This window comes from Myxocyprinus asiaticus, chromosome 4 (assembly GCF_019703515.2).
Source record: "Myxocyprinus asiaticus isolate MX2 ecotype Aquarium Trade chromosome 4, UBuf_Myxa_2, whole genome shotgun sequence".
Lineage (NCBI taxonomy): Eukaryota > Metazoa > Chordata > Actinopteri > Cypriniformes > Catostomidae > Myxocyprinus > Myxocyprinus asiaticus.
In genome coordinates this window covers 43,863,196-43,885,707 of record NC_059347.1, presented here as the reverse complement: position 1 = coordinate 43,885,707, position 22,512 = coordinate 43,863,196, and the positions used below count along the sequence as shown (strand labels likewise).

Genomic DNA, 22,512 nt, shown 5'->3' with positions numbered 1-22,512 from the left:
GGAACAAGATGCCTTGACACTTGTGGCGAGTTTAGAGGAAGAAACATCGTCACAGTATAGAGTTTGTTTTTGTGCTTTTCGTTTTTGAGTCTTCAAGGAAACCTTCAAAGTAATGAATAAACGAAAGTGGGAGGGGAGGAGAGAGGGCTTCAAGGTCAACTCTACGAGGGAGGAGGCGCAGGGGCCAGGACGCCCCTCCACCAGAGGGCGCTTCTCTGAGTCTTGGAAGAGACTAAGCTCTAGACAGGGGTCTACTAAGAGGTCAGGACTGGCCGCACAGCATGCAGCGGTAAGAGGAACAGCATCTGTATGCACTCTCCATCCTCCCTGATTTTATCATTTGTAGCGAGGGGGCCAGGGTAGGGACTGTTGGTGGAAGGGAGGAAGTGCAGAGAAAGAGGGCATGGGATCACACAGAGATAGAGAGAGGGGTGCAGGAAAGAGTCTGGCTTAAGCAGGCAGGAATCTAAAGGTCCCTTCTGAGGATGTTAGTGTTTGGAAAGTTTCAGCAGATTGGAAAGTAACACTTGTAGCCAGTGTTGTTGCATTACAGCTCTCGTAAAGCTTAAAGTTGATGTATGTTTTTTATCCATGTTAAATAATTTGTCTTATCCTAGCTTAAAATGCACAGACAATTATACTGCCCTACAAAGCTAAATGCAGTAACTAAGCCAGGATTTAAGTGTTGGATTTGGTTGGAAAAATTTGAACTTTGTAGTTACTGCAATTTTCACACTTAGTTTTCTCTGAATCTGAGCATAATTGAGACATACCTGTCTGTCACAGGACAGATCTAATTCTAGGAGACCTAAATTTAAAGTTACAGTGTTTTGCCTTTGCATGGCAGTTAAAAGTAAGCCATTTCTGGCCATTTGTTTACTTATTGTAAACATTTTGACCAATCCAACAGCATGGCTCTACCAATGGCACGAGTTTTGAATAGGGATGCACCGATACCTCTTTTTCTCTTTTTCAATCTGATTACCATAACTGAAATCTCAGTATCGGCTGATACCAATCCGATACCAGTCTTGTTTTTTCTTAATCAGTGTAGAATATCTATACCTCACTGTGTGATACAAATTGGGGTACTCTTTTGTAAGTAAAGAAACACAAACCTATAAACTTCACATTATTTCAATATAAATGTATAGCCTATTTAAAAAGAAACGTTATTGTTAACTAGTCTACTCGATAATATAGCAGCAAAGTTAACAGTAATTCCAGTGAAAGTCTTAGTAGAAAAGAAGCCAGTTTTCTTTGCACATTTTTTTCAGATCACTTTTTTATAAACTTCAGTTGTAAAATATCAGTCCACTTTTCACTCACAGTTTTTTTTTTGGAAGCTAGTCAGCTTAAAGCTACACTATGTAACCTTTTTTTGTTTAAAAATAACAAAATGTTATTAATGAGAGAGTGCAACAAAAATCCATCTTCCAAACCATGTCTTTACCCAAATACACTCTGATAAACCTATAAAAGTGATTTATATTTTAGAGCTGTCGGGACGAATTTTGTGGGAAATTGCATACATACAGTACATCATTCGCCTGTGCGTGTTGACGTCATATCCTTACACAGAGAAAATAAGCTCCGGCTTCTGTAGCGCATGTGTGGGAGTAGCATGAACCTGAAAGTTTGTTGTCACAACGAACGAGAAAAAAGTGACCATGGATCCTTCAAAACGGCAAACCTCCGGGGAATCACCGGTTGTAAAAACAAAGAAACCCCGAACAGAGCAGAGTCTACAAGCAAAAGGGGAAAGCAACAGAGTGCGTACTAAAAGATTCAACATCGGCTTGGCTTTTCAGAGGTGGCGACAACTCCGACATCTGAAAGGATATAAAAGCGACCCAGAGATGGCTTTTTTCTTACTCAACAGGTCAGATATTTTATTGATATGGTTTATGTATAGTTCTGTAATCACACACATATGTGTAGTGAAATACAATAATTATACTGTAATCGGTGCAGAACTTTTCACTTGCTAGCACACATGTGTATTTTTCTTTATAATGGCAATAATTTATAGAAATAAATCCTTTAGTCCTAGGCTTGCCAAAGACATGTGAGTTTTGAAATTATGTTGACCACTGGCTGGCAACAATGACAATCTATATATTAGTTACTATCTTGGTCTATTTGGCCAGAATATTCTGCAGTTATAAAAACTTTACAACGTTTGACCTTATCAGACTAGCAATCGTTATGTCTATTGTTAACGAACGTTGCCTAACTTTTGTAATGTAATTTGTTTCAAAACATCAATGTTTCCAATAAGTCAGAACAACAGCATAAGATATGGCACTGACCTGCTCAGATGACAAGTTTTCAGATATTCGTCTTTTCCTTTATTTCGTTATTTATTTGTCCATTCGCTCTGATAAGATGTCCTGTATCCAGTGTACACTGGTGCCTCGAACCACATTCATCTGTGCAGAGGAGCAGAGCCGAAGCACAACTTACGTCATTACCAAAACAATATTCTTCCACAAGACATATGCAGTTTTATTTTTTAACCGCTAGAGGTTAAAAAGTTACATAGTGTAGCTTTAAATATTGTTGTAATTTGTAAACAAATAATAATGATAATAATAATGAAGTATTTATTATTATTATAATCATTATTATTATTGACTTTTATAATTTTATAATACAAGAGTGATATATTTCAGTCATGAACCTTTAACTTTAAAACCCTCTGGCTTTTATTTTGATGGTCGGAACACTCCAGGAACTCCTGTAAGAGTCTGTATGTAGGCTAGTTCACAGTAGTTTAATTTGCTTTTTATTCAAAATCTGGAAAAATCATCCTCCAGTGCCATTGTCAGTGCATGTTATAAGCAATCCAAACTATTCAGCATCTACTGTACATCTGAGATGTTGTTCGTGTGGTGCGCTTAAATAGCAGTGAGCGCATCACCAGCCTGCGCGTGTTTATGTTTGTGTGTCAACAGAGCCGCCCATTCACTCAAATGCACTGTGCATGCATACAATATTTACTTATTAAACACAGCCTTTTGTGATTCACAAAGCTATTGCATGTCTTTGAATAAAATGCACAAGTCAAATGGACTTCTTTAATGGTGCTAATTTTTGGAGCTTGACAGTAACAAACATGACTAACGCACAGTATCGGATTTGGACAGGGCTCGTCAGACCGATCCGTCTAAAAACGTCAGTATCGGCTCTGTGCATCCCTAGTTTTGAACACAAATTGAGGGATCATTCAGGAAATCTCTTTGAAAACAGTCATTATTATAAAAATTCCATTTGGTGCCACTAGTGGCACAGAAATTACATTACACACTTTAGGTTTAAGTTCAATGCACATTTGAGAGGCATGCTTTGACCACAAAGTTTTAATATGATGATAATGTTTTCAAGTGAAAGAAGAGATGCATGGTAAGAGACAAGATAAAGTGAGAGATAAAGCTTATTTATTCTGCTGTTGTTGCCTCGATATTTACCACAATAGGGTATTCTCCTAGGACCATTAGGGAAGTATAGCATTATTGTTACTGTCTGATATGAAACACTGTTGATTCAAGTTTCAAGTTTTATTGGTCACATACATAACCATACACAGTACGACATGTAGCGAAATTCTTGGTACGACTTTTCTCCCCACAGTTTACAATAAAATTATATATATACACTACCGGTCAAAAGTTTTGAAACACTTGACTGAAATGTTTCTCACGACTTTAAAAATCTTTTGTTCTTTTGTTCTAAATTAGTTTTGTAGACAAAAATATAATTGTGCCACAATATTAATTTATTTCATTATAAAACTAAAATTTAATTGAAAAATAATGTTTTTTTGAAATTGATGACTTGGACCAAATAATAAAGAAAAGCAGCCAATAAGTGCCCAACACAGATGGGAACTCCTTTAATACTGTTTAAAAAGCATCCCAGGGTGATACCTCAAGAAGTTGGTTGAGAAAATGTCAAGAGTACATGTCTGCAAATTCTGGGCAAAGTGCGATTACTTTGAAGATGCTAAAATATAACAGTTTGATTCATTTTGGATTTTGTTTAGTCACAACATAATTCCCATATTTCCATTTATGTTATTCCATAGTTTTGATGACTTTACTATTATTCTAAAATGTGAAAAAAAAAAAAAAGTGTTTCAAAACTTTTGACCGGTAGTGTATATATACATAAGGAGTAGAAAAAGAAGTAAAAAAACACAATTAAAAAACACAATTTACAACACAATAAAATACACAATAAAATAGGAGAAAGAAGAAATATATACTGTATGTACAAAGTATGCATATGAATATGATAAAACAGATGTAGAGGTGGTAGCAGCAACAGTTTGACTGGCAATATGTACATTGTGCAAGGTAAAGTGCAATTGTGCAGTAATGTTGACCTGCAACAGGCTGATGTTATAGAGGTGATGTTGCAGATGTATAATAATGATAATATAATAGTATGATAATGCAGAGTGTAATATTGCTTCAAGTGTGTGGTGTTGAATATTGAACCTATTCCTGGTGTTGTCCTTGGTTCAGGACATGGATGGCCTGGGGAAAGAAGCTCCTTCTCATTCTCTCTGTTTTGGCCATCAGGGAACGGAAGCATTTCCCTGACCGCAACAAAGAGAAGAGTCCATTATTAGGATGGCTGAGGTCTTTCATGATCTTCCTGGCTTTGGTCCAGCATTGTTTGCTGTAGATGGACTGCAGGTCAGGGAGTTTGATGTGGGTGATACACTCAGCAGATCGCACCACTCTTTGTAGAGCCAGACTATCTTGTTTTGTGCAGTTTCCAAACCAGGCTGTGATTTTTCCTGTCAGGATGCTCTCAATGGTGCAGGTGTAAAAGTTTTTTAGCACCATAGAGGGCAGTTTAAAGTCCTTTAAGCACCTAAGGTGGTAAAGACGCTGACGGGCCTTCTTCACCATGGTGTTAATGTGGCAGGTCCATGACAGATCGTGTGAGATGTGTATGCCAAGATAATGGAAACTGTCCACTCTCTCCACTGTGGCCCCATTGATCATAATGAGGTGGTAGTTACTCGCCTGCTTTGTGCTGAAGTCCACTATCAGCTCCTTTGTCTTGCTGACATTCAAAAGGAGGTTGTTCTCCTGGCACCAGTCCTCCAGTCCTTTGATCTCCTGCAGATAGGCCCTCTCGTCGTTATCAGAGATCAGGCCCACCACAACAGTGTCATCAGCAAACTTGACAACGGTGGTGGAGTTGGAAGTGGCCACACAGTCATAAGTGTACATTGAGTACAGCAGGAGGCTTAGAACACAACCCTGGGGGGCTCCAGTGCTGAGGGTGAGGGGGGGTGAGACATGTCTGCCCACCCTCACTGCTTGTGGCCTGTCAGTCAGGAAGTTGGAGATCCACTGACACAGAGATGGGCTAAATCCTAGGTCCTCCAACTTGGTGGTAAGTTTAAAAGGAATTATAGTATTAAAAGCTGAACTTTAATCAACAAACAGCATTTTAAAATGATTTCCCTTCCTCTTGTCCAGATCTAGGACTGTGTGGAGATGTGTGATGGCATCGTCCGTTGAGCGATTTGGACGGTAAGCGAACTGTAAGGGATCCAGGGTGTCAGGTAGTGAGGAGGTGATGAAGTCTCTTACCAGTCTTTCAAAGCACTTCATCACAATTGAGGTCAGTGCTACAGGATGATAGTCATTAAGGCAGGAAGGTTGGGGTTTCTTCGGGACAGGAACCATGATGGACTGTTTAAAGAAGGTTGGAATCACTGACTGTTCCAGGGAGAGGTTGAATATCTCTGTGAACACCAGTGCTAGCTGGTCAGCGCAGGCTCTGAGGACCCGACCTGAGATTCCATCTGGTCCTGCTGCCTTCCTGATGTTCCTCTCTGGAAATCTTTCTCACGTCGCACTGGTGAATGCGTTTCCAGCGTTAATGCTCTCCGCATATAAGCAGCCGTTATCACTATTGGCGCTGTCAGCACCATTAGCACAGTAAACTGCAGCCTTGAAGCGAGCGTAAAAAGTGTTCAGTTCGTATGCGAGAGAAGCATCAGCGTTCGCGATTTTAGGGGATGATGTTTTATAGTCCATTATTGTTCTCAGTCCCTGCCACAGGCTTCTAGGGCCACCCTGTTGAAACTGTGACTCCAATTACTTCCCGTAGCGCCACTTTGCCTCCCTCACCGCTCTGCGTGATTTTGTAATTGTCCATGTTCCCAGTGGCGAGCCTCACTTTATAGGCAGCAGTGCGGGATGACAGAGCATCACGGATGGATTTATCCACCCATGGCTTCTGGTTGTTAATCATTGTTTATTGCTACTATAGCCCATGGAATAATTTGTCCATGTGCTAAGGTTGAGCCAAGTTGGGTATACACCCATCAGCCACAACATTAAAACCACCTGCCTAATATTGTATAGGTCCGACTCATGCACCAAAACAGCACCAACCCGCATCTCAGAATAGCATTCTGAGATGCTATTCTTCTCACTACAATTGTACAGAGCAGTTATCGTAGTTACCGTAGACTTTGTCAGTCTGAACAAGTCTGTCCATTCTTTTTTGACCTCTCTCATCAACAAAGCATTTCCATCCTTCCCATCTGGCACCAACAATCATACATGCGATTATCTAATCAGCCAATCATGTGGCAGCAGTGCAGTGCTTAAAATAATGCAGATACGGGTCAGGAGCTTCAGTTAATGTTCACATCAACCATCAGAATGGGGAAGAAAATGTGATCTCAGTGATTTGGAGCGTGGCATGATTGTTGGTGCCAGATGGGCTGTTTTGAATATTTCTGTAACTGCTGATCTCCTGGGATTTTCACACACAACAGTCTCTAGAATTTACTCCGAATGGTGCCAAAAAAGCAACAAATATCCAGTGAGCGGCAGTTCTGTGGATGGAAATGCCTTGTTGATGAGAGAGGTCAACAGAGAATGACCAGACTGGTTCGAATTGACAAAGTCTACTATTCTGAGATGCTGGTTGGCACTGTTTATTCGGCACGAGGGGGACCTAAACAATATTAGGCAGGTGGATTTAATGTTGTGGCTGATCGGTGTATGTGGATATGTTGTATTTTTCCCAACCAAGTAGTTTTGGGCATGTGACAATCCAAGTGAGAAAATGGCAAACCCCTCAGGACTGATCTCATTTTTGCTGATTTGGAGCCAATAACTGTTGATTAGCACAGATTATTACTGTATTAGGACAACTCAGTGGGTCAGTTGTTGCTAAGCACAAGAGCATGCTCCGAACCATCTGTCACACAGCAATGCCTCATGCTCTTTGCACTCAAACTCTCTCTTCTGGCATTCTTTTTGCCAATCTTCTGCAGACTTCAGTCGCACAGTGTAATTGACTTAGCCAGAGGGGTAGATACATGGCAATATTACCAAACATCATGAAGAATCTATAATGCCATAGATGCATATGATAAAAGGCCAAAGTTTGAGAACAAGCTGATAATAGAGTATATCTAAAGCTCTCTGAATGAGTTTGCTCTCATCCACAGTGTATTAAAAATGCAGGATGTTGATTACAAATCCATATAGCGGGTGTTCACTTAGTGTTTCAGACCTGAGCTTTTAAATACATTTTAAAACTGTTTTTAAATACTACTATAGTATTAACAGTATTGTCTTTGTAGGCGGGTGTTAGATTACTTGTGGTTATGTTGCTATAGAAACATCTCCACTTTGATGCATCATTTGGAAGACTGTCCAAATATTGGATCACACCTCCATAAATTCATATAGAACATTCTAGTTTGAGACAGATTTTGTCTTGAAGAACCGACCACATCCACTGGCTTAAGACTGTTCAATTTAAAAATGTATATGCTCATAAAACCCTACATCCATTGATAATCTGGAGGACATTTCTTCTGAAACTTCAGTCTGTCGCTCCTCCATGACAGTAGATGATCTGAAAGAGAAAACTATTCGGCAATACTTGTGTTGCATTATGAATTGCGCTCGGACAAATTTTGGAACGCAACAATGCATGAGATCGAGCTTGAATAAGCTATGAGTTAAGCCTCTACGTTCATACACTTTTATAGAGTATGTTTCTGGCCTAAGTTAGGAGGAACTCCAACAGTTGCTCAGTTTTACATCCCAACTCGAAAGAAGTTTGCATTCATGCTTGGCAGACTGAACATTAGATACTGGCAATGCTAAGTGGTAATGCAAACAGTGAGGAGTGTGTGCATGCCAACACAAATGCTCAAACAGGGTAATTTTTCTATAACATGCAAATGCAATCAAGATGATTTTGAACCATAGGCTTTTGTTTGAGTATGTGTGGATACAAACCTTGGCAACTGTAACTTGGAAACACAGTCATGCATTTATATATCATTGTTTCTTTGTATGAGCTTATCTCAGTGGGATGTGTCAAGGGGTGGGATAGTTCTAGTGATAAGGCATAGAAATTCTCAATTAACATTCTGTACTTAACAAGTGTTACGTGCTGATTAAGTCAGTCCCTGTAATTTTGGACTTCATTTTTGATGATGTTTTAAAGTGTTTGTGTGGACAATTCAGGATGCACCATGTCATACTTAGGACTGCAACAACTAATCGATAAAATCGATAATTATCGATAATGGAAATCATCGATATTTGCGGTAAGCACGGAGAAGCTCCATCAGTGACATGACTTCACAGCCAAGTGAAAAATGTGTTGCATTATGAAACTCATTTGAAAAACAAGTTGAAGCGGAAAATACACAACCCAAGTTGTCCAGCGCACGAGCACTTTATAAACACTTCAAAGAAGATCCTAATAATCGTACAGTTTAATGTGGAGCGGTTCCTTTGCCAGGTGCATTGACAGAGTGCTTGTACTGTTTGATGCATGAGAGTTGTTTCTCTCCAGCACATCACTTATATTTTACTGCTGTTTTCTATGTTTTATAATGTGAGCATGTTATGAATTCAAAATCAGCTGCGTATTTTGCTGAACTGTTTTTTCCACAAGCGAGTCTCTGTTAAGCAAGCGAGCATGCGCATCCGCGTCAATCAAACTGATCGCAATAGAGAAAGGGAGCGCTGTGCAATTATTTTGATTAAACTGTCCAACATCATACCATGATTTCAGTTTCAATGTAATCAGTTGTGCAGCTTTCATGGATATCAGACTGAAGTCTCAGCAGTCAAGGGGTCTGTTCCAAAACCTAGTGAGCTTCCTTCGGAGGCAGCATTTTGAGGCATCATAGGCATGCTCCAATGCAAAGGCTGTTCCAAAGCTAGGTATCTTAATTTTGTTGCCTCATAAGATATCTAATTTTGGCAGAATTCTAAGGTAGCATCGTATGTATCCTTCTCCGCGTAGGTGATCCCAGAATCTAAGTTCTGTGATGAGCTTGGTGGAAAAATAAATCCAAAATGGCGAGACAAATTTGGATTATAAATATCCTCACAAATTCATTCAATACGGAAAGTATAGATAAAAAATAGTTTAATATCATAGAAAAATTACTATTTTACCCCAAATTTGTGTGTGCTATGCGTATCTATGCTCAGTAGAGGATTGCGTTTTTCCTCACTTCCTGTGTTGAAATCCATTGCGAATCTCGTGCGCTGCACATGAGGAGCGCTATTTGAAAGACGCATTGAGTTGCAGCCTATGTAGAGTGTTCCAAATTGCTCTCTTATGAGGCATCATTTCAGTAAGGATGCTGCCATAGAAGACAGCTGCCTACGTAGGCAAGAGACAGAAAGGCAGCTTACTATGTTTTGGAACAGACCCAAGGTGTGCCGGTTTTTAAAGTGTTCCCTATCTGTCACTCACTTGTTTTGTCGATGTAGTGACACTAATGGTCACTCTTGGGAGCCCGAGACACCTCTGGTCTTTGATAAAAGGCCAATGAAAATTGGCGAGTGGTATTTGCATGCCACTCCCCCGTACATACGGGAAGAAAAGGAGCTGGTATGCAAACACTCAAAAAGAGCGGCACACGGAACGTCTTTTTAAAGACGCGTCTTTTTAAAGATGCCTTTCCGATTGTGTGTTATTCCTGGTTGCGGTCGTTATCTCTCAACTTAGGATGGCCATGATTGCTGTCTTTCGTGTCTGGGCGCGACCCACACGGAGACAGCATTTGTGGATGGTTCATGTTCTCATTGCGAGAACATGACCATAGCAACGTTGTGGTCGCGGCTTGCTTTCGTAAGGAAGCAAACCACCCCAGCGGCTCCCTGCCTCGGTCCTTCTACCTACGGGTATGAGGCCAGCGCGGCTAGCACTGGGGGCGATTTGGGGACCCCAATGGGATCGCCTCTGCCGGGTATCCCCCTGCAGACCTCCCATTCCCCGGCACGCTCGTCTGCCCCAGTCGGGCTTCCGGATGAGTTCTCCGGCTCGTCTCATGGTGAGTCTGGCTTCTTGTTCAGAGCCCGTGAAGATGATGAGCTCTCGAGCGCAGCATCGGAGAGCGGGCTTGTCCAGTCGGACGCAGAAGCCTCAGCTGGGCTCCCCCCCTCGGGGACGATTACCCAGTCACAGGCTGATGCCGAAATGGAACCCTCCGCTCTCCCCTGAACCCTCGCGGCTTGATGATTGGTTCCTGGGCTCACGATGCCGCTCAAAGCAGCCACGCCCCACTCCAGTGCCTTTCTTCCCGGAAGTGCACGAGGAGATGACGAAATCGTGGGAGGCACCTTTTACTGCCCGGCCCCAATTCGGCAGTTCCCCCGCTCTCACTACCCTCGATGGCAGGGCAGCCAGGGGCTATACGGCGATTCCCCCGTTGGATAAGGCGCTCGCGGTGCACCTATGCCCGCAGAGCGCTGCCACCTGGACGCCCTAAGCTCCTGTCCAAGCCCTGTAGGCTCACGTCATCCCTGACGGCTAAAGCCTACAGCACTGCTGGACGAGCCACCACTGCCCTGCACGCCATGCAGTGGCACACAGGCGCCCCTGATGTGGCAATCTCCACGGGTTACGAGGACAGGCCTCTTCCTCCCCCATCCCAGGCTGTTCCAGGGGTGGTCACAAGGAGCCAAGTAAGTGCTTCGATGTCCCTAGACTCAGCACGGCCACGACGTGGTGTGGCACCTCGAGCTCTGCCCCGCCGCAAGGCCCCACCTGCCGGTATGTCCGACGATGTTGTCCCCTTGGTCCCCCTTGCGCGGAACTTGGATGCGTGGCTTGCACTTTCCAATCCGTCGCGATGGCTGATCCTGACTGTCCGACTTGGCAACGCGATTCAGTTTGCCAGGCGCCCGCCCAGGTTCAGCGGTATTCACTTAACCTTGGTCAAGAACGAAAACTCTGCTACCTTGCACGTGGAGATCGCTGCGCTCCTACGGAAGGGCACGATAGAACCTGTCCCTCCAGCCAAGATGAAGAAGGGGTTTTACAGCACCTACAACACATACCGAAAAAAGGCGGATGGTTGCGGCCAATCTTGGACCTGCGAGTACTGAACCAGGCCTTACACAGACTCCCGTTCAAGATGCTGATGCAAAAACGCATTCTGGCGAGAGTCCGGCAGACCTGAAGGACGCGTACTTCCACGTCTCGATCCTTCCTCGACACAGACCCTTCCTGCGGTTTGCATTCGAGGGTCAGGCATATCAGTACAAAGTCCTTCCTTTCAGCCAATCCCTGTCTCCTCGCATCTTCACGAAGGTCACAGAGGCTGCCCTTGCCCCGTTAAGGGAGGTGGGCATTCGCATTCTCAACTATCTCGACAACTGGCTAATCCTTGCTCACTCTCGAGACATGTTGTGTGCACACAGGGACTCGGTGCTCTCACACCTCAGCTGACTAGGGCTTCAGGTCAACTGGAAAAAGAGCAAGCTCCTCCCGGTTCAGAGCATCTCTTTTCTCGGTTTGGAGCTGGACTCGGTCTCTTTGACAGCGTGCCTTATGAACGAACATGCCCAGTCGGTACTGGCCTGTTTGAAGGCGTTCAAACAGAAAACAGCGGTTCCACTAAAATTTTTTCAGAGGCTCCTGGGGAAAATGGCATCCTCGGCGGTAGCCACCCCGCTCGGGTTGATGCATATGAGACCGCTTCAGCACTGGCTTCCGACTCGAGTCCCGAGATGGGCATGGTGCCATGGGACACATGCCGGTCTGTCACCGTTTTTTCAGCCCTTGGACCGACCTCTCATTTCTATGGGCAGGTGTTCCTCTAGAACTGGTCTCCAGGCACGTCGTGGTCACGACAGACACCTCCAAAACAGGCTGGGGCGCTGTTTGCAACGGGCACGCAGCCGCCGGCCTGTGGACGGGCCCGCGACTGCATTGGCACATCAACTGCCTCGAGTTGTTGGCAATTCTGCTCACCCTGCGGAGGTTTCGGCCATTGATCCAGGGCAAGCATGTGTTAGTTCAGACAGACAACATGGCAACGGTAGCATATGTCAACTGCCAAGGCGGTCTGCGGTCTCGCTGTATGTCACAATTCGCCCGCCGTCTTCTCCTCTAGAGTCATTAGCACTTCAAGTCGCTGCGAGCCACTCACATCTCGGGCAACCTCAACACTACAGCGGACGCGCTGTCACAGCAGGTTACCCTCAGGGGAGAGTGGAGACTCCACCATCAGGTGGTCCAGCTGATTTGGAGTCGATTCGGATGGGCAAGAATCCTCCCCGCTCTGGTACGCCCTCACCAAGGCTCGCGCTGGCACAGACGCGCTGGCACACAGCTGGCCCCCTGGCCTGCACGAATATGCGTTTCCCCCAGTGAGCCTACTTGCACAGACCCTGTGCAAAGTCAGGGAGGACGAGGAGCAGGTTGTCCTGGTAGCACCTTACTGGCCCACCCAGACGTGGTTCTCAGACCTCACGCTCCTCGCGAAAGCCCCCCCTGGCGAATTCCCCTGAGGAAGGACCTTCTTTCTCAGGGACACCGGGACACCCTCTGACACCTGCGACCAGACCTCTGGAATCTCCCTGTCTGGCCCCTGGACGGGACGCGGAAGACCTAACCCTCTCTGTAGTTCTTCAGGGTCTACACAGAGCCCCCTTTGAGCCTTTGCAGTCAGCCGAGCTTAAGGCACTCTCCTTGAAGACTGCCCTCCTGACTGCACTCACTTCCATCAAGAGGGTAGGAGACCTGCAAGCGTTCTCTATCAGCGAAACGTGCCTGGAGTTCGGTCCGGGTTACTCTCACGTGATCCTGAGACCCCGACTGGGCTATGTGCCCAAGGTTCCCACCACCCCTTTTAGGGACCTGGTGGTGAACCTGCAAGCGCTGCCCCAGGAGGAGGCAGACCCAGCCCTGTCATTGCTGTGTCCGGTGCGTGCTTTACGCATCTATTTGGATCGCACGCAGAGCTTTAGGATCTCTGAGCAGCTCTTTGTCTGCTTTGGTGCACAGCGGAAAGGAAGCGCTGTCTCCAAGCAGAGGATCACCCACTGGCTCATTGACGCCATAACTATGGCATATCATGCCCAGGACATGCCACCCCCGGTAGGGCTACGAGCCCATTCTATCAGGGGTGTAGCGGCTTCCTGGTCCCTGGCCAGGGGTGCCTCTCTAACAGACATTTGCAGAGCAGCAGGCTGGGCAACACTCAACACCTTTGCAAGGTTCTACAACCTCCGGGTGGAATCGGTTTCGTCCCAGGTAGTGGCACGCAATACAAGCGGATAAGCCCGGGATAGCCGGCCAGGTATATCGCTTGCACATAGCGCCTTCCACCTCCCTTTGAGCTGAAGATGTGCGCCATTAATTCCCAGTAGTGTTCACAAACTTTGTTCCCTGGTTGACTTCCTCCGAGCCCTGTGGCAGTCGAGTTTTCGGAGAGACTCACTGCCAGCCCAGTACACGTGCTAACTAAGAGTCCTGTTCTGGGGTAGGTGCTCCGCATGTGGCGGTTCCCTGTAAGGCTAACCCCATGTAATATATATCTTCCACTAATTCATTTCCCTATTGGCAAACTGCGTCTTCCTTGGGCAGAGCCCCTCTGCCCCAGTCTCCATGTTTGTAGTAACTCCTCCCCCGTTGGGTAGGTTCTACCTTGAAGACTCTCCACATGGTTGGAAAGACCATGTGACATATTCTTCCACTTAAACTCACTTACGCCTCACTTTGGGCGAGGTGTGGTCTCCGCGGTGTCTTCCCCTTGGGAGGGACAACCCCCGACTAGACCTAGCGGCCCAGTCGGATAATCCCCCTTCTTTTTTAGGGAGTGGAAAAAGAGAAGGGGAAAAGAGGCAACGACTGGGTTAAGCCTGTCTCTATCTCTTGAGTAGTCGACTTGTCCCCAAAGGGCCGTTCGACACTCATAACTATGTTGGGGGAGGTTACGTGTCGACCTGGTGTGCTGGCTATGAGGCACACAGTAGTCTGCCCACCACACACCGCCAGTTCACGTAACACAGTTCAGCCAATTGTGGTGTTTCGTATAGGGACCCCTAGTGTCACTACATCGACACAATGTCGAGTGAGTGACAGATAGGGAATGTCATGGTTACTTGTGTAACCTCCATTCCCTGATGGAGGGAACGAGACGTTGTGTCCCTCCTGCCACAACGCTGAACTACCCACTGAAATGGCCGGACCTTATATCGGCTCCTCAGCATAAAACCTGAATGAGTGGTTGCATACCAGCTCCTTTTATACCCGTATGTCCGGGGGAGTGGCATGCAAATACCACTCGCCAATTTTCATTGGCCTTTTATCAAAGACCAGCGGTGTCTTGGGCTCCCAAGAGTGACCCCTAGTGTCACTACATCGACACAATGTCTCGTTCCCTCCATCAGGGAATGGAGGTTACACAAGTAACCATGATGTTTTCTCCTGCTCATGTGAGCGCATGTAATACAGTGTGCACTGGGATGAGTCTTTTCAGCACAAGAGTGAATTTTGAAAGGGTGTACAGATGATTATACTATATTAAACTGTATGTAATGCTGAATGTAATGTATAATAATACTAAGGGTGTTGATATTTGAAAGTCATCCTGATAATGCCACATGTAATGTCTGATTTCACTAGTAAATTTATACTATGGCAAACATTATTTTACTGGATAAGCATACACACACTTTTTTTTAAAGAATAGTTTAGAAACATGTAATCAGTGAAAATACTATTTTAAAAACTATAATATTAAAATACTTAAATGTATGTAATCAGTGACAGTGTACAAACATATGTATCTAACATAATTAGATGCCCTATTGATCATTTTACTCTTTAACGATGAGCACTTTAACTGTTTCACATATGTCCTGAAAGTAATAATAATAATAATAAATTCAAACTTAACATTTCATGATTCAGACTTGGTTTAAAGTTTTGTGAGAGTATAAATTGTGAATTTAGTACTGTAGATCAATCCAAATCCTTGCACCGTTTATCATATCAGTTTTTTGAAAAATAATACTTTGATCAAATTTTATTTTTGTCCGATTAATCGATGAATTGTAGAAATAATCGAAGATTAATCGATTATCAAAATAATCGTTAGTTGCAGCCCTAGTCAAATTGCACTAGTTGGTCTTTACATTAAAGGTTTAGTTCACCCAAAATTAAATTTCTGTCATCATAAAGGAAATGTTGGGTGGAATGACAGTAGGGATGGGCAGATCGATACTAAAGTATCGATACTTCCGATACTGATGTGGTATCAAGAATATCGATCCTCACATAAAAATATCGATTCTGACATTTTTTTAAACTAGTGATTTTATTATTTAGATAACATGAATATTAATGCATCTCCTAAGCTTCGAAGTGGAAAAAATAATTATGTTAACGAATAGTTGCGTGGCATCAGAACTATTTTTTCTTCCGCTCATCTTGACACGCAGAAATGCTAAAATACACTAGCAGTCACAGACAGCGCTCACCCTTTCAGTCATAGCACTCGTTCAAAGAGAAATTACAAAAAAACAGCATCTGGGGTTTTTCACAATAAGTAATGACAAACCTAGACATGACATGTATTATAATGGGCTTGTTTGACCATTTTTACAGGCTTATTTAAATTCAGGTTTTAAAACATTGATAATAATCTTTAATCCTCATTAATAAATGATACCCATATGAAAAATACCCATGGATTTATTGTAGTAATATTGTATTAACCATGACTAGTAACCACGACTGTAGTAACCATGTTTTTTAGTTTTTTTTTTTGGCTGTATCCAAGGTTTTTATTACAATTAACCATGTTTTTGCTACAGCATTACTGTAGTATCCATAGCGGGCGCTGCCGGTGTAACAATAATAATATCTATGGTTAATTTTGTGGTATTATATTTTTAAAAGGTAAACAAAGCAGCCTAATAATTTTCTGCTTAGGCCTATATATATATATATATATATATATATATATATATATATATATATATATATATATATATATATATAAATAATAAAAAATGTAAGTTACTAATTTTATCCAAAGAATTCGTAAGAAATACGTTTATTAGAGGTACTGGTATTGGTATCGATATCAGCGATACTGGCCTAAAAGTACTTATCGGATCGGATCGAAAAGAAAATAAGTGGTTTCGCCCATCCCTAGATGATAGCCTCGGTCACCATTCACTTGTATTATATGGAAAAACGATGCAATAAAATTGAATGTTGTCTAAGGCTAACATTCCATCTAACATCTCCTTTTGTGTTCCAAGGAAGAAAGAATTCATACAGGTTTGGAACAATATGAGGATAAGTAAATTATGATTTACTTTTATCTATCCCTTTAAAGTCTTACTTGGAACATCTCAGTTCATTCACAGTCCAAAGTAATTCTACCCTCACCAGAAATGAGTAATCTGAAATGTATCCCATTGTTTAACTACAAAGACGACTTTCTTGTTTCTAAACATTTATAAAATCCATCTTGTGCCCAGTGGGGGTTAAGGCAGTCTTAAACAGCATTAGGCTGGTCAACTGAAATAGGAGCAGATCAGAGTTTGGAATGAGCTGTTAGGACCTCGGGGGTCTGATTTTGTGCTACCACCACAGGGCTTTAAGCCTGGCGGATGTGGCTTACTTTGGTTGTTATAGCAACTGTAGCACATACCGCCTGGCACAACATTTACAGTCATCTTCTCACTACATTTACAGATGCAGTATATCGCAACAGTTCAGATTCACTACAGTTTTTTTTTAATACTGTAATTAGTTACATCTAAATTGCACTGTAAAAAATCCAACTTCAGTTTTGTCAGATAAACTCAATTTTAAAAGTTGATTGAACTATTTAATGTAGAAAAAGTTGAGATTGCTTAAAACAATAAATAAAGTCAACTTTAAATCCGAGCAACTTACATTTTTAAACAGAGAACAAATACAATGTCAAGTTTGTTGGTGAAGGTAGAACTTACAAACTTTTGAGCATGCTCAGTCCTGAGGAAGCCATTTGTGGCAGAATAATTCCCCCTCCCAATATTTTCTTATTTAATATACTGTATAATGTATTTATGATATGTAAATATTGATTAGTAATATTTTCATTGTATTTTTATTTAATCACTTCCTTTCACCTAAGAAAAAACTCTACTCTGTGGACTGATAGGGCAAGGTCACAAGCCATTAGCAATAAAATATCTGTATAAAGAGGGGAAATATGTAAAACCTTAATTTAACAAATTTAATCCCAAATTTTCCTAGCTAAGTGAAAACATGTATTTTAGCCCAATGAAACAAACTACATGCCTTAAATAATAATAATAATAATAATAATAATAATAATAATAATAATAATTTAGTTAGTGAAAGTATATGATTTATTCTTGTTCACAATTGTAACTGATGGGAAACTATATTTTGCTGAGTTGTTCAATAAGTCAAAATAAGAAATTGCAAACAATACAGTAACATAATTACAAATTACTGGGGGGGGGGGGGTTTAAACCTTTCAAATTTCAGGTAAAATTTTGATCACAAATGTAAATGGTGGGATTAAATGGTTTAAAATATTACAATATAATATAAATTATAACAAAGATATTGAACAAAAAAATAAACAAAAGAATATCTGTATAAAATGCTACAGAATTTAGTCCTATGAAAACTTATTTCCAGCACAGTATTTCAGTTTTTTGCCTTTCCATGATCCTCCATGCTGCTGCAGACAAACCCAGGTGCCTACGTCTCAAATAACCATCCCTCAGCATTAGATGGAATGGCAGGCGTGAATTGAAAGGGTCCTCCCTGTGGTAAAGCCAGCTGGGCTCAGGGAGAGTCTCTGACAGCTGAAAAAGCTTGATGGAGCCCAGCACTCCTCTCAGCAGATTAATGAGCTCACACTCCTGCCTGTGTATATTTCTGATAAAAGCTTTTTCTCTAAACCCAGTCACTACAGAGAAATAGCCGGACAGCCTCAGACACAACATGATTTTAATATGTACTGTATTTAAAAATACACACATTTCACACCAAGCGAGGAAAGCATTTTCAACAACATGCATTTAATTAGTAATTAAAGGGACAGATCATCATTTTCTTGCACAAAAAGATATGTTAGGCAGAATGTTAGCCTCAATCACCATTTTTATTCATTGCCTCTTTTTTCCATGCAGTAAAGTGAATAGTGACTGAGGCTGTTCCACTGAAGCAAGAAAGTCATATGCTTGGAACTAAACTATTATCCTAATAAGATTCTAGATCTAATTTTGCAATGATTTATGTTTTTCAAAGTCAGTATCATATAGTACAACTTATTTATCTCTTCACACACTGGCACAACAGATTGTCTCTAAACAAATGAAGGTCTATTGATAACAGCCAACAACCAACAAATCAATGCATTTGCAGCAAATATTTTATCTGGGCAGTATTTACCCTAATCTTGTACATATCTTCCAAAGCATTCCCAACTCATTCCATTACAACACCCTCACTGAGACAACAGAAAAACACAAAGCGTATGACTCCTTTTTCCACCTGTCTTCCTCATTGTCATTCCCCATCTCTGAATGGCTGGAGTGCCCCAAGGTTGATGCATCTATTCATTTCAGTGTGGATGGTCCCTTTATAGTGGTCAAAGGGAGTAAGAGGACTGTAACCAACACCATTATATTTACTCATTGCTGTGGGGTTTTATTGCACTATTCCTATTAGCCACTAATTGCCAGGTTGCCTTGGTAACACACTTGGCACAGGGAACTTATGTAAAATTTATGTCAAGCGAATGTGGCATTTCCTGCGCTCACTCTTTGTAAGCAAGTTGCAATCAGCTCAGGGATCAGGGGTGCCATACGCTGAAAATAGGTCCTGTTCGCTTTGCCAATATACAGATATTTGTTGTTATTGTTGTAATAGATATTTGTTCAAAGCTCTTCTTATACAGTCTTTAAAATAAAGGTTCTTCAGTGGTGCTGAGGTTCAGCATAGAACCCTTCTATTGTCAAGAACTATTTTTGACTGGTTTCTAGATTCTAGAACAAGGATGATCTTTAGATGCTTTTCCAAAGAACTAGAGAACAAAAAGTTTCTTTGTGGAACAATTCTCATGTCCCTGCTGGAAAATCATCTTAGACCAACCAGCCTAAGTTGGTTTACTGGTTTACAGTTGGTTTAGTTGGCCGGCCAGCTGGTCTCCCTGCCTGACCAGCTGAAAAGTGCCAAAAACCTCTCTAAAACCAGCTAAACTGGTTTAGTTTTCTTTCTTTTTTTTTTTTTTTTTTTCAGCAGAGATGATATTAGGCTGTGAAACCCTTTTTGGTTCTTATTGGAACCTTTATTTTTCCCCTTACATTTCGATGTACATGTCTCCAACTTGGAAATCTTTGGGGGTTCTTGAGCATTACCAGGGGGTTCTTTAAATGTCTTTTTTGTCTGGTGGTTGTTTGTGTCAATTTACTGTACATTCATAGCAAAGGATATCATAGCACGTGACAGAATCAATATACGCACAGTTTCGAAGAACCTTGAATGGAAGTTGAATTACAGTAGCACAACCTGGCTAGTGTTGGCTCCTCATATTCATTATATTTATCATATTTATCCTCCCCTTGCTCTGGATGTTGCTCGGCCAGAACCTTTTTTCCTTACTGAATCCCATGGTGTTTGTTGTGTGTGCGTATGTTATGGTGTTTAGCTTGTCTCTGCGATTAACCCTTGTGCTTTTTTGTTTTAGAATCACACTTGTACTCTTCGGGTCAAATTTGACCCGAAAACAATAAACAAGTATTTTGTTTATTTTTTATGAAAGAAATGTAATAACACTAACTTCAATAAAGTAAAAAACACTAAAGTTGTGCATTTTTTACCTTGATTTGTTCTAAATTACTAAATTACACCATTAATTTTCATATAAAAAAGCACATTTTATGTTATCTTCACATAATAGCCTTCATTTCAGTAAATTGAAAGAGTGCCAAAACATCAAAATATGTCATGCATTGGGGGACTCTGGTGACATCTGCTGGAATAAAAATAACAATTACATGAAATGACAGCTATATCCAGTAGATGGCTTCAGTGCTCTATGCATTGGCTGATTTCTATAAGCCAATGTTGTTACAAACTAAATTTCTAGATATTATCACTTGTGCATTGAGTATATTTTTTGGAAATTATAAATTGTCAAATTGTAGACTTTTTTAAACCACTTGTGTTGAAGTGTCAGATTTTGCAATGATGCTCCAATATGCTGTCAAACTTGACCATGCTGCCACAGTCATATCTGACTGTGTTACAAATAAAAGACAGAGTAATTATTTTGTTAATTATTATTATCTTCCACTGTTGATACAGTTCTACTCAGTGGTCATTGAGTCTGTCCTCTGCACTTCAGTAACTGTCTGGTTTGGTTCAGCTACAAAATCGGATATCAGAAGATTACAAAGGACAGTTTGGACTGCTGAGAGGATTATTGGTTGCCCCCTTCCCACCCTTTAAGAACTATACACTTCTAGAGTGAGGAAAAAGGCTGGAAAAATCACTCTGGACCCCACTCACCCTGCCCATTACCTTTTTGAACTGTTGTCTTCTGTCCGACACTTCAGAGCTCTGAGCACCAGAACCGTCAGGCACAGGAACAGTTTTTTCCCCCAGGCTATCCATCTCATGAACAGTTAAATTGCCCCATTGAGCAATAACTACAGGTGCATCTCAATAAATTAGAATGTCGTGGAAAAGTTCATTTATTTCAGTAATTCAACTCAAATTGTGAAACTCGTGTATTAAATAAATTCAGTGCACACAGACTGAAGTAGTTTAAGTCTTTGGTTCTTTTAATTGTGATGATTTTGGCTCACATTTAACAAAAACCCACCAATTCACTATCTCAACAAATTAGAATATGGTGACATGCCAATCAGCTAATCAACTCAAAACACCTGCAAAGGTTTCCTGAGCCTTCAAAATGGTCTCTCAGTTTGGTTCACTAGGCTACACAATCATGGGGAAGACTGCTGATCTGACAGTTGTCCAGAAGACAATCATTGACACCCTTCACAAGGAGGGTAAGCCACAAACATTCATTGCCAAAGAAGCTGGCTGTTCACAGAGTGCTGTATCCAAGCATGTTAACAGAAAGTTGAGTGGAAGGAAAAAGTGTGGAAGAAAAAGATGCACAACCAACCGAGAGAACCGCAGCCTTATGATTGTCAAGCAAAATCGATTCAAGAATTTGGGTGAACTTCACAAGGAATGGACTGAGGCTGGGGTCAAGGCATCAAGAGCCACCACACACAGACATGTCATGGAATTTGGCTACAGTTGTTGTATTCCTCTTGTTAAGCCACTCCTGAACCACAGACAACGTCTTACCTGGGCTAAGGAGAAGAAGAACTGGACTGTTGCCCAGTGTTCCAAAGTCCTCTTTTCAGATGAGAGCAAGTTTTGTATTTCATTTGGAAACCAAGGTCCTAGAGTCTGGAGGAAGGGTGGAGAAGCTCATAGCCCAAGTTGCTTGAAGTCCAGTGTTAAGTTTCCACAGTGTGTGATGATTTGGGGTGCAATGTCATCTGCTGGTGTTGGTCCATTGTGTTTTTTGAAAACCAAAGTCACTGCACCCGTTTACCAAGAAATTTTGGAGCACTTCATGCTTTCTTCTGCTGACCAGCTTTTTAAAGATGCTGATTTCATTTTCCAGCAGGATTTGGCACCTGCCCACACTGCCAAAAGCACCAAAAGTTGGTTAAATGACCATGGTGTTGGTGTGCTTGACTGGCCAGCAAACTCACCAGACCTGAACCCCATAGAGAATCTATGGGGTATTGTCAAGAGGAAAATGAGAAACAAGAGACCAAAAAATGCAGATGAGCTGAAGGCCACTGTCAAAGAAACCTGGGCTTCCATACCACCTCAGCAGTGCCACAAACTGATCACCTCCATGCCACGCTGAATTGAGGCAGTAATTAAAGCAAAAGGAGCCCCTACCAAGTATTGAGTACATATACAGTAAATGAACATACTTTCCAGAAGGCCAACAATTCACTAAAAATGTTTTTTTTTATTGGTCTTATGATGTATTCTAATTTGTTGAGACAGTGAATTGGTGGGTTTTTGTTAAATGTGAGCCAAAATCATCACAATTAAAAGAACCAAAGACTTAAACTACTTCAGTCTGTGTGCATTGAATTTATTTAATACACAAGTTTC

General features: G+C 41.9%; 1 protein-coding gene across 1 annotated transcript in view; it reads left to right on the top strand.

Moving 5' to 3' along the window:
- Nucleotides 1–3: 3 nt before the first annotated feature.
- LOC127433615 (transient receptor potential cation channel subfamily M member 3-like) overlaps nt 4–22,512 on the top strand; it is a 217,087-nt gene continuing 194,578 nt past the window's right edge. The window contains exon 1 of the mRNA XM_051685663.1: nt 4–289. Within this exon, the coding sequence (XP_051541623.1) occupies nt 113–289 (177 nt within the window). The 5' untranslated portion in view covers nt 4–112. The remainder of the gene's footprint in view (nt 290–22,512) is intronic.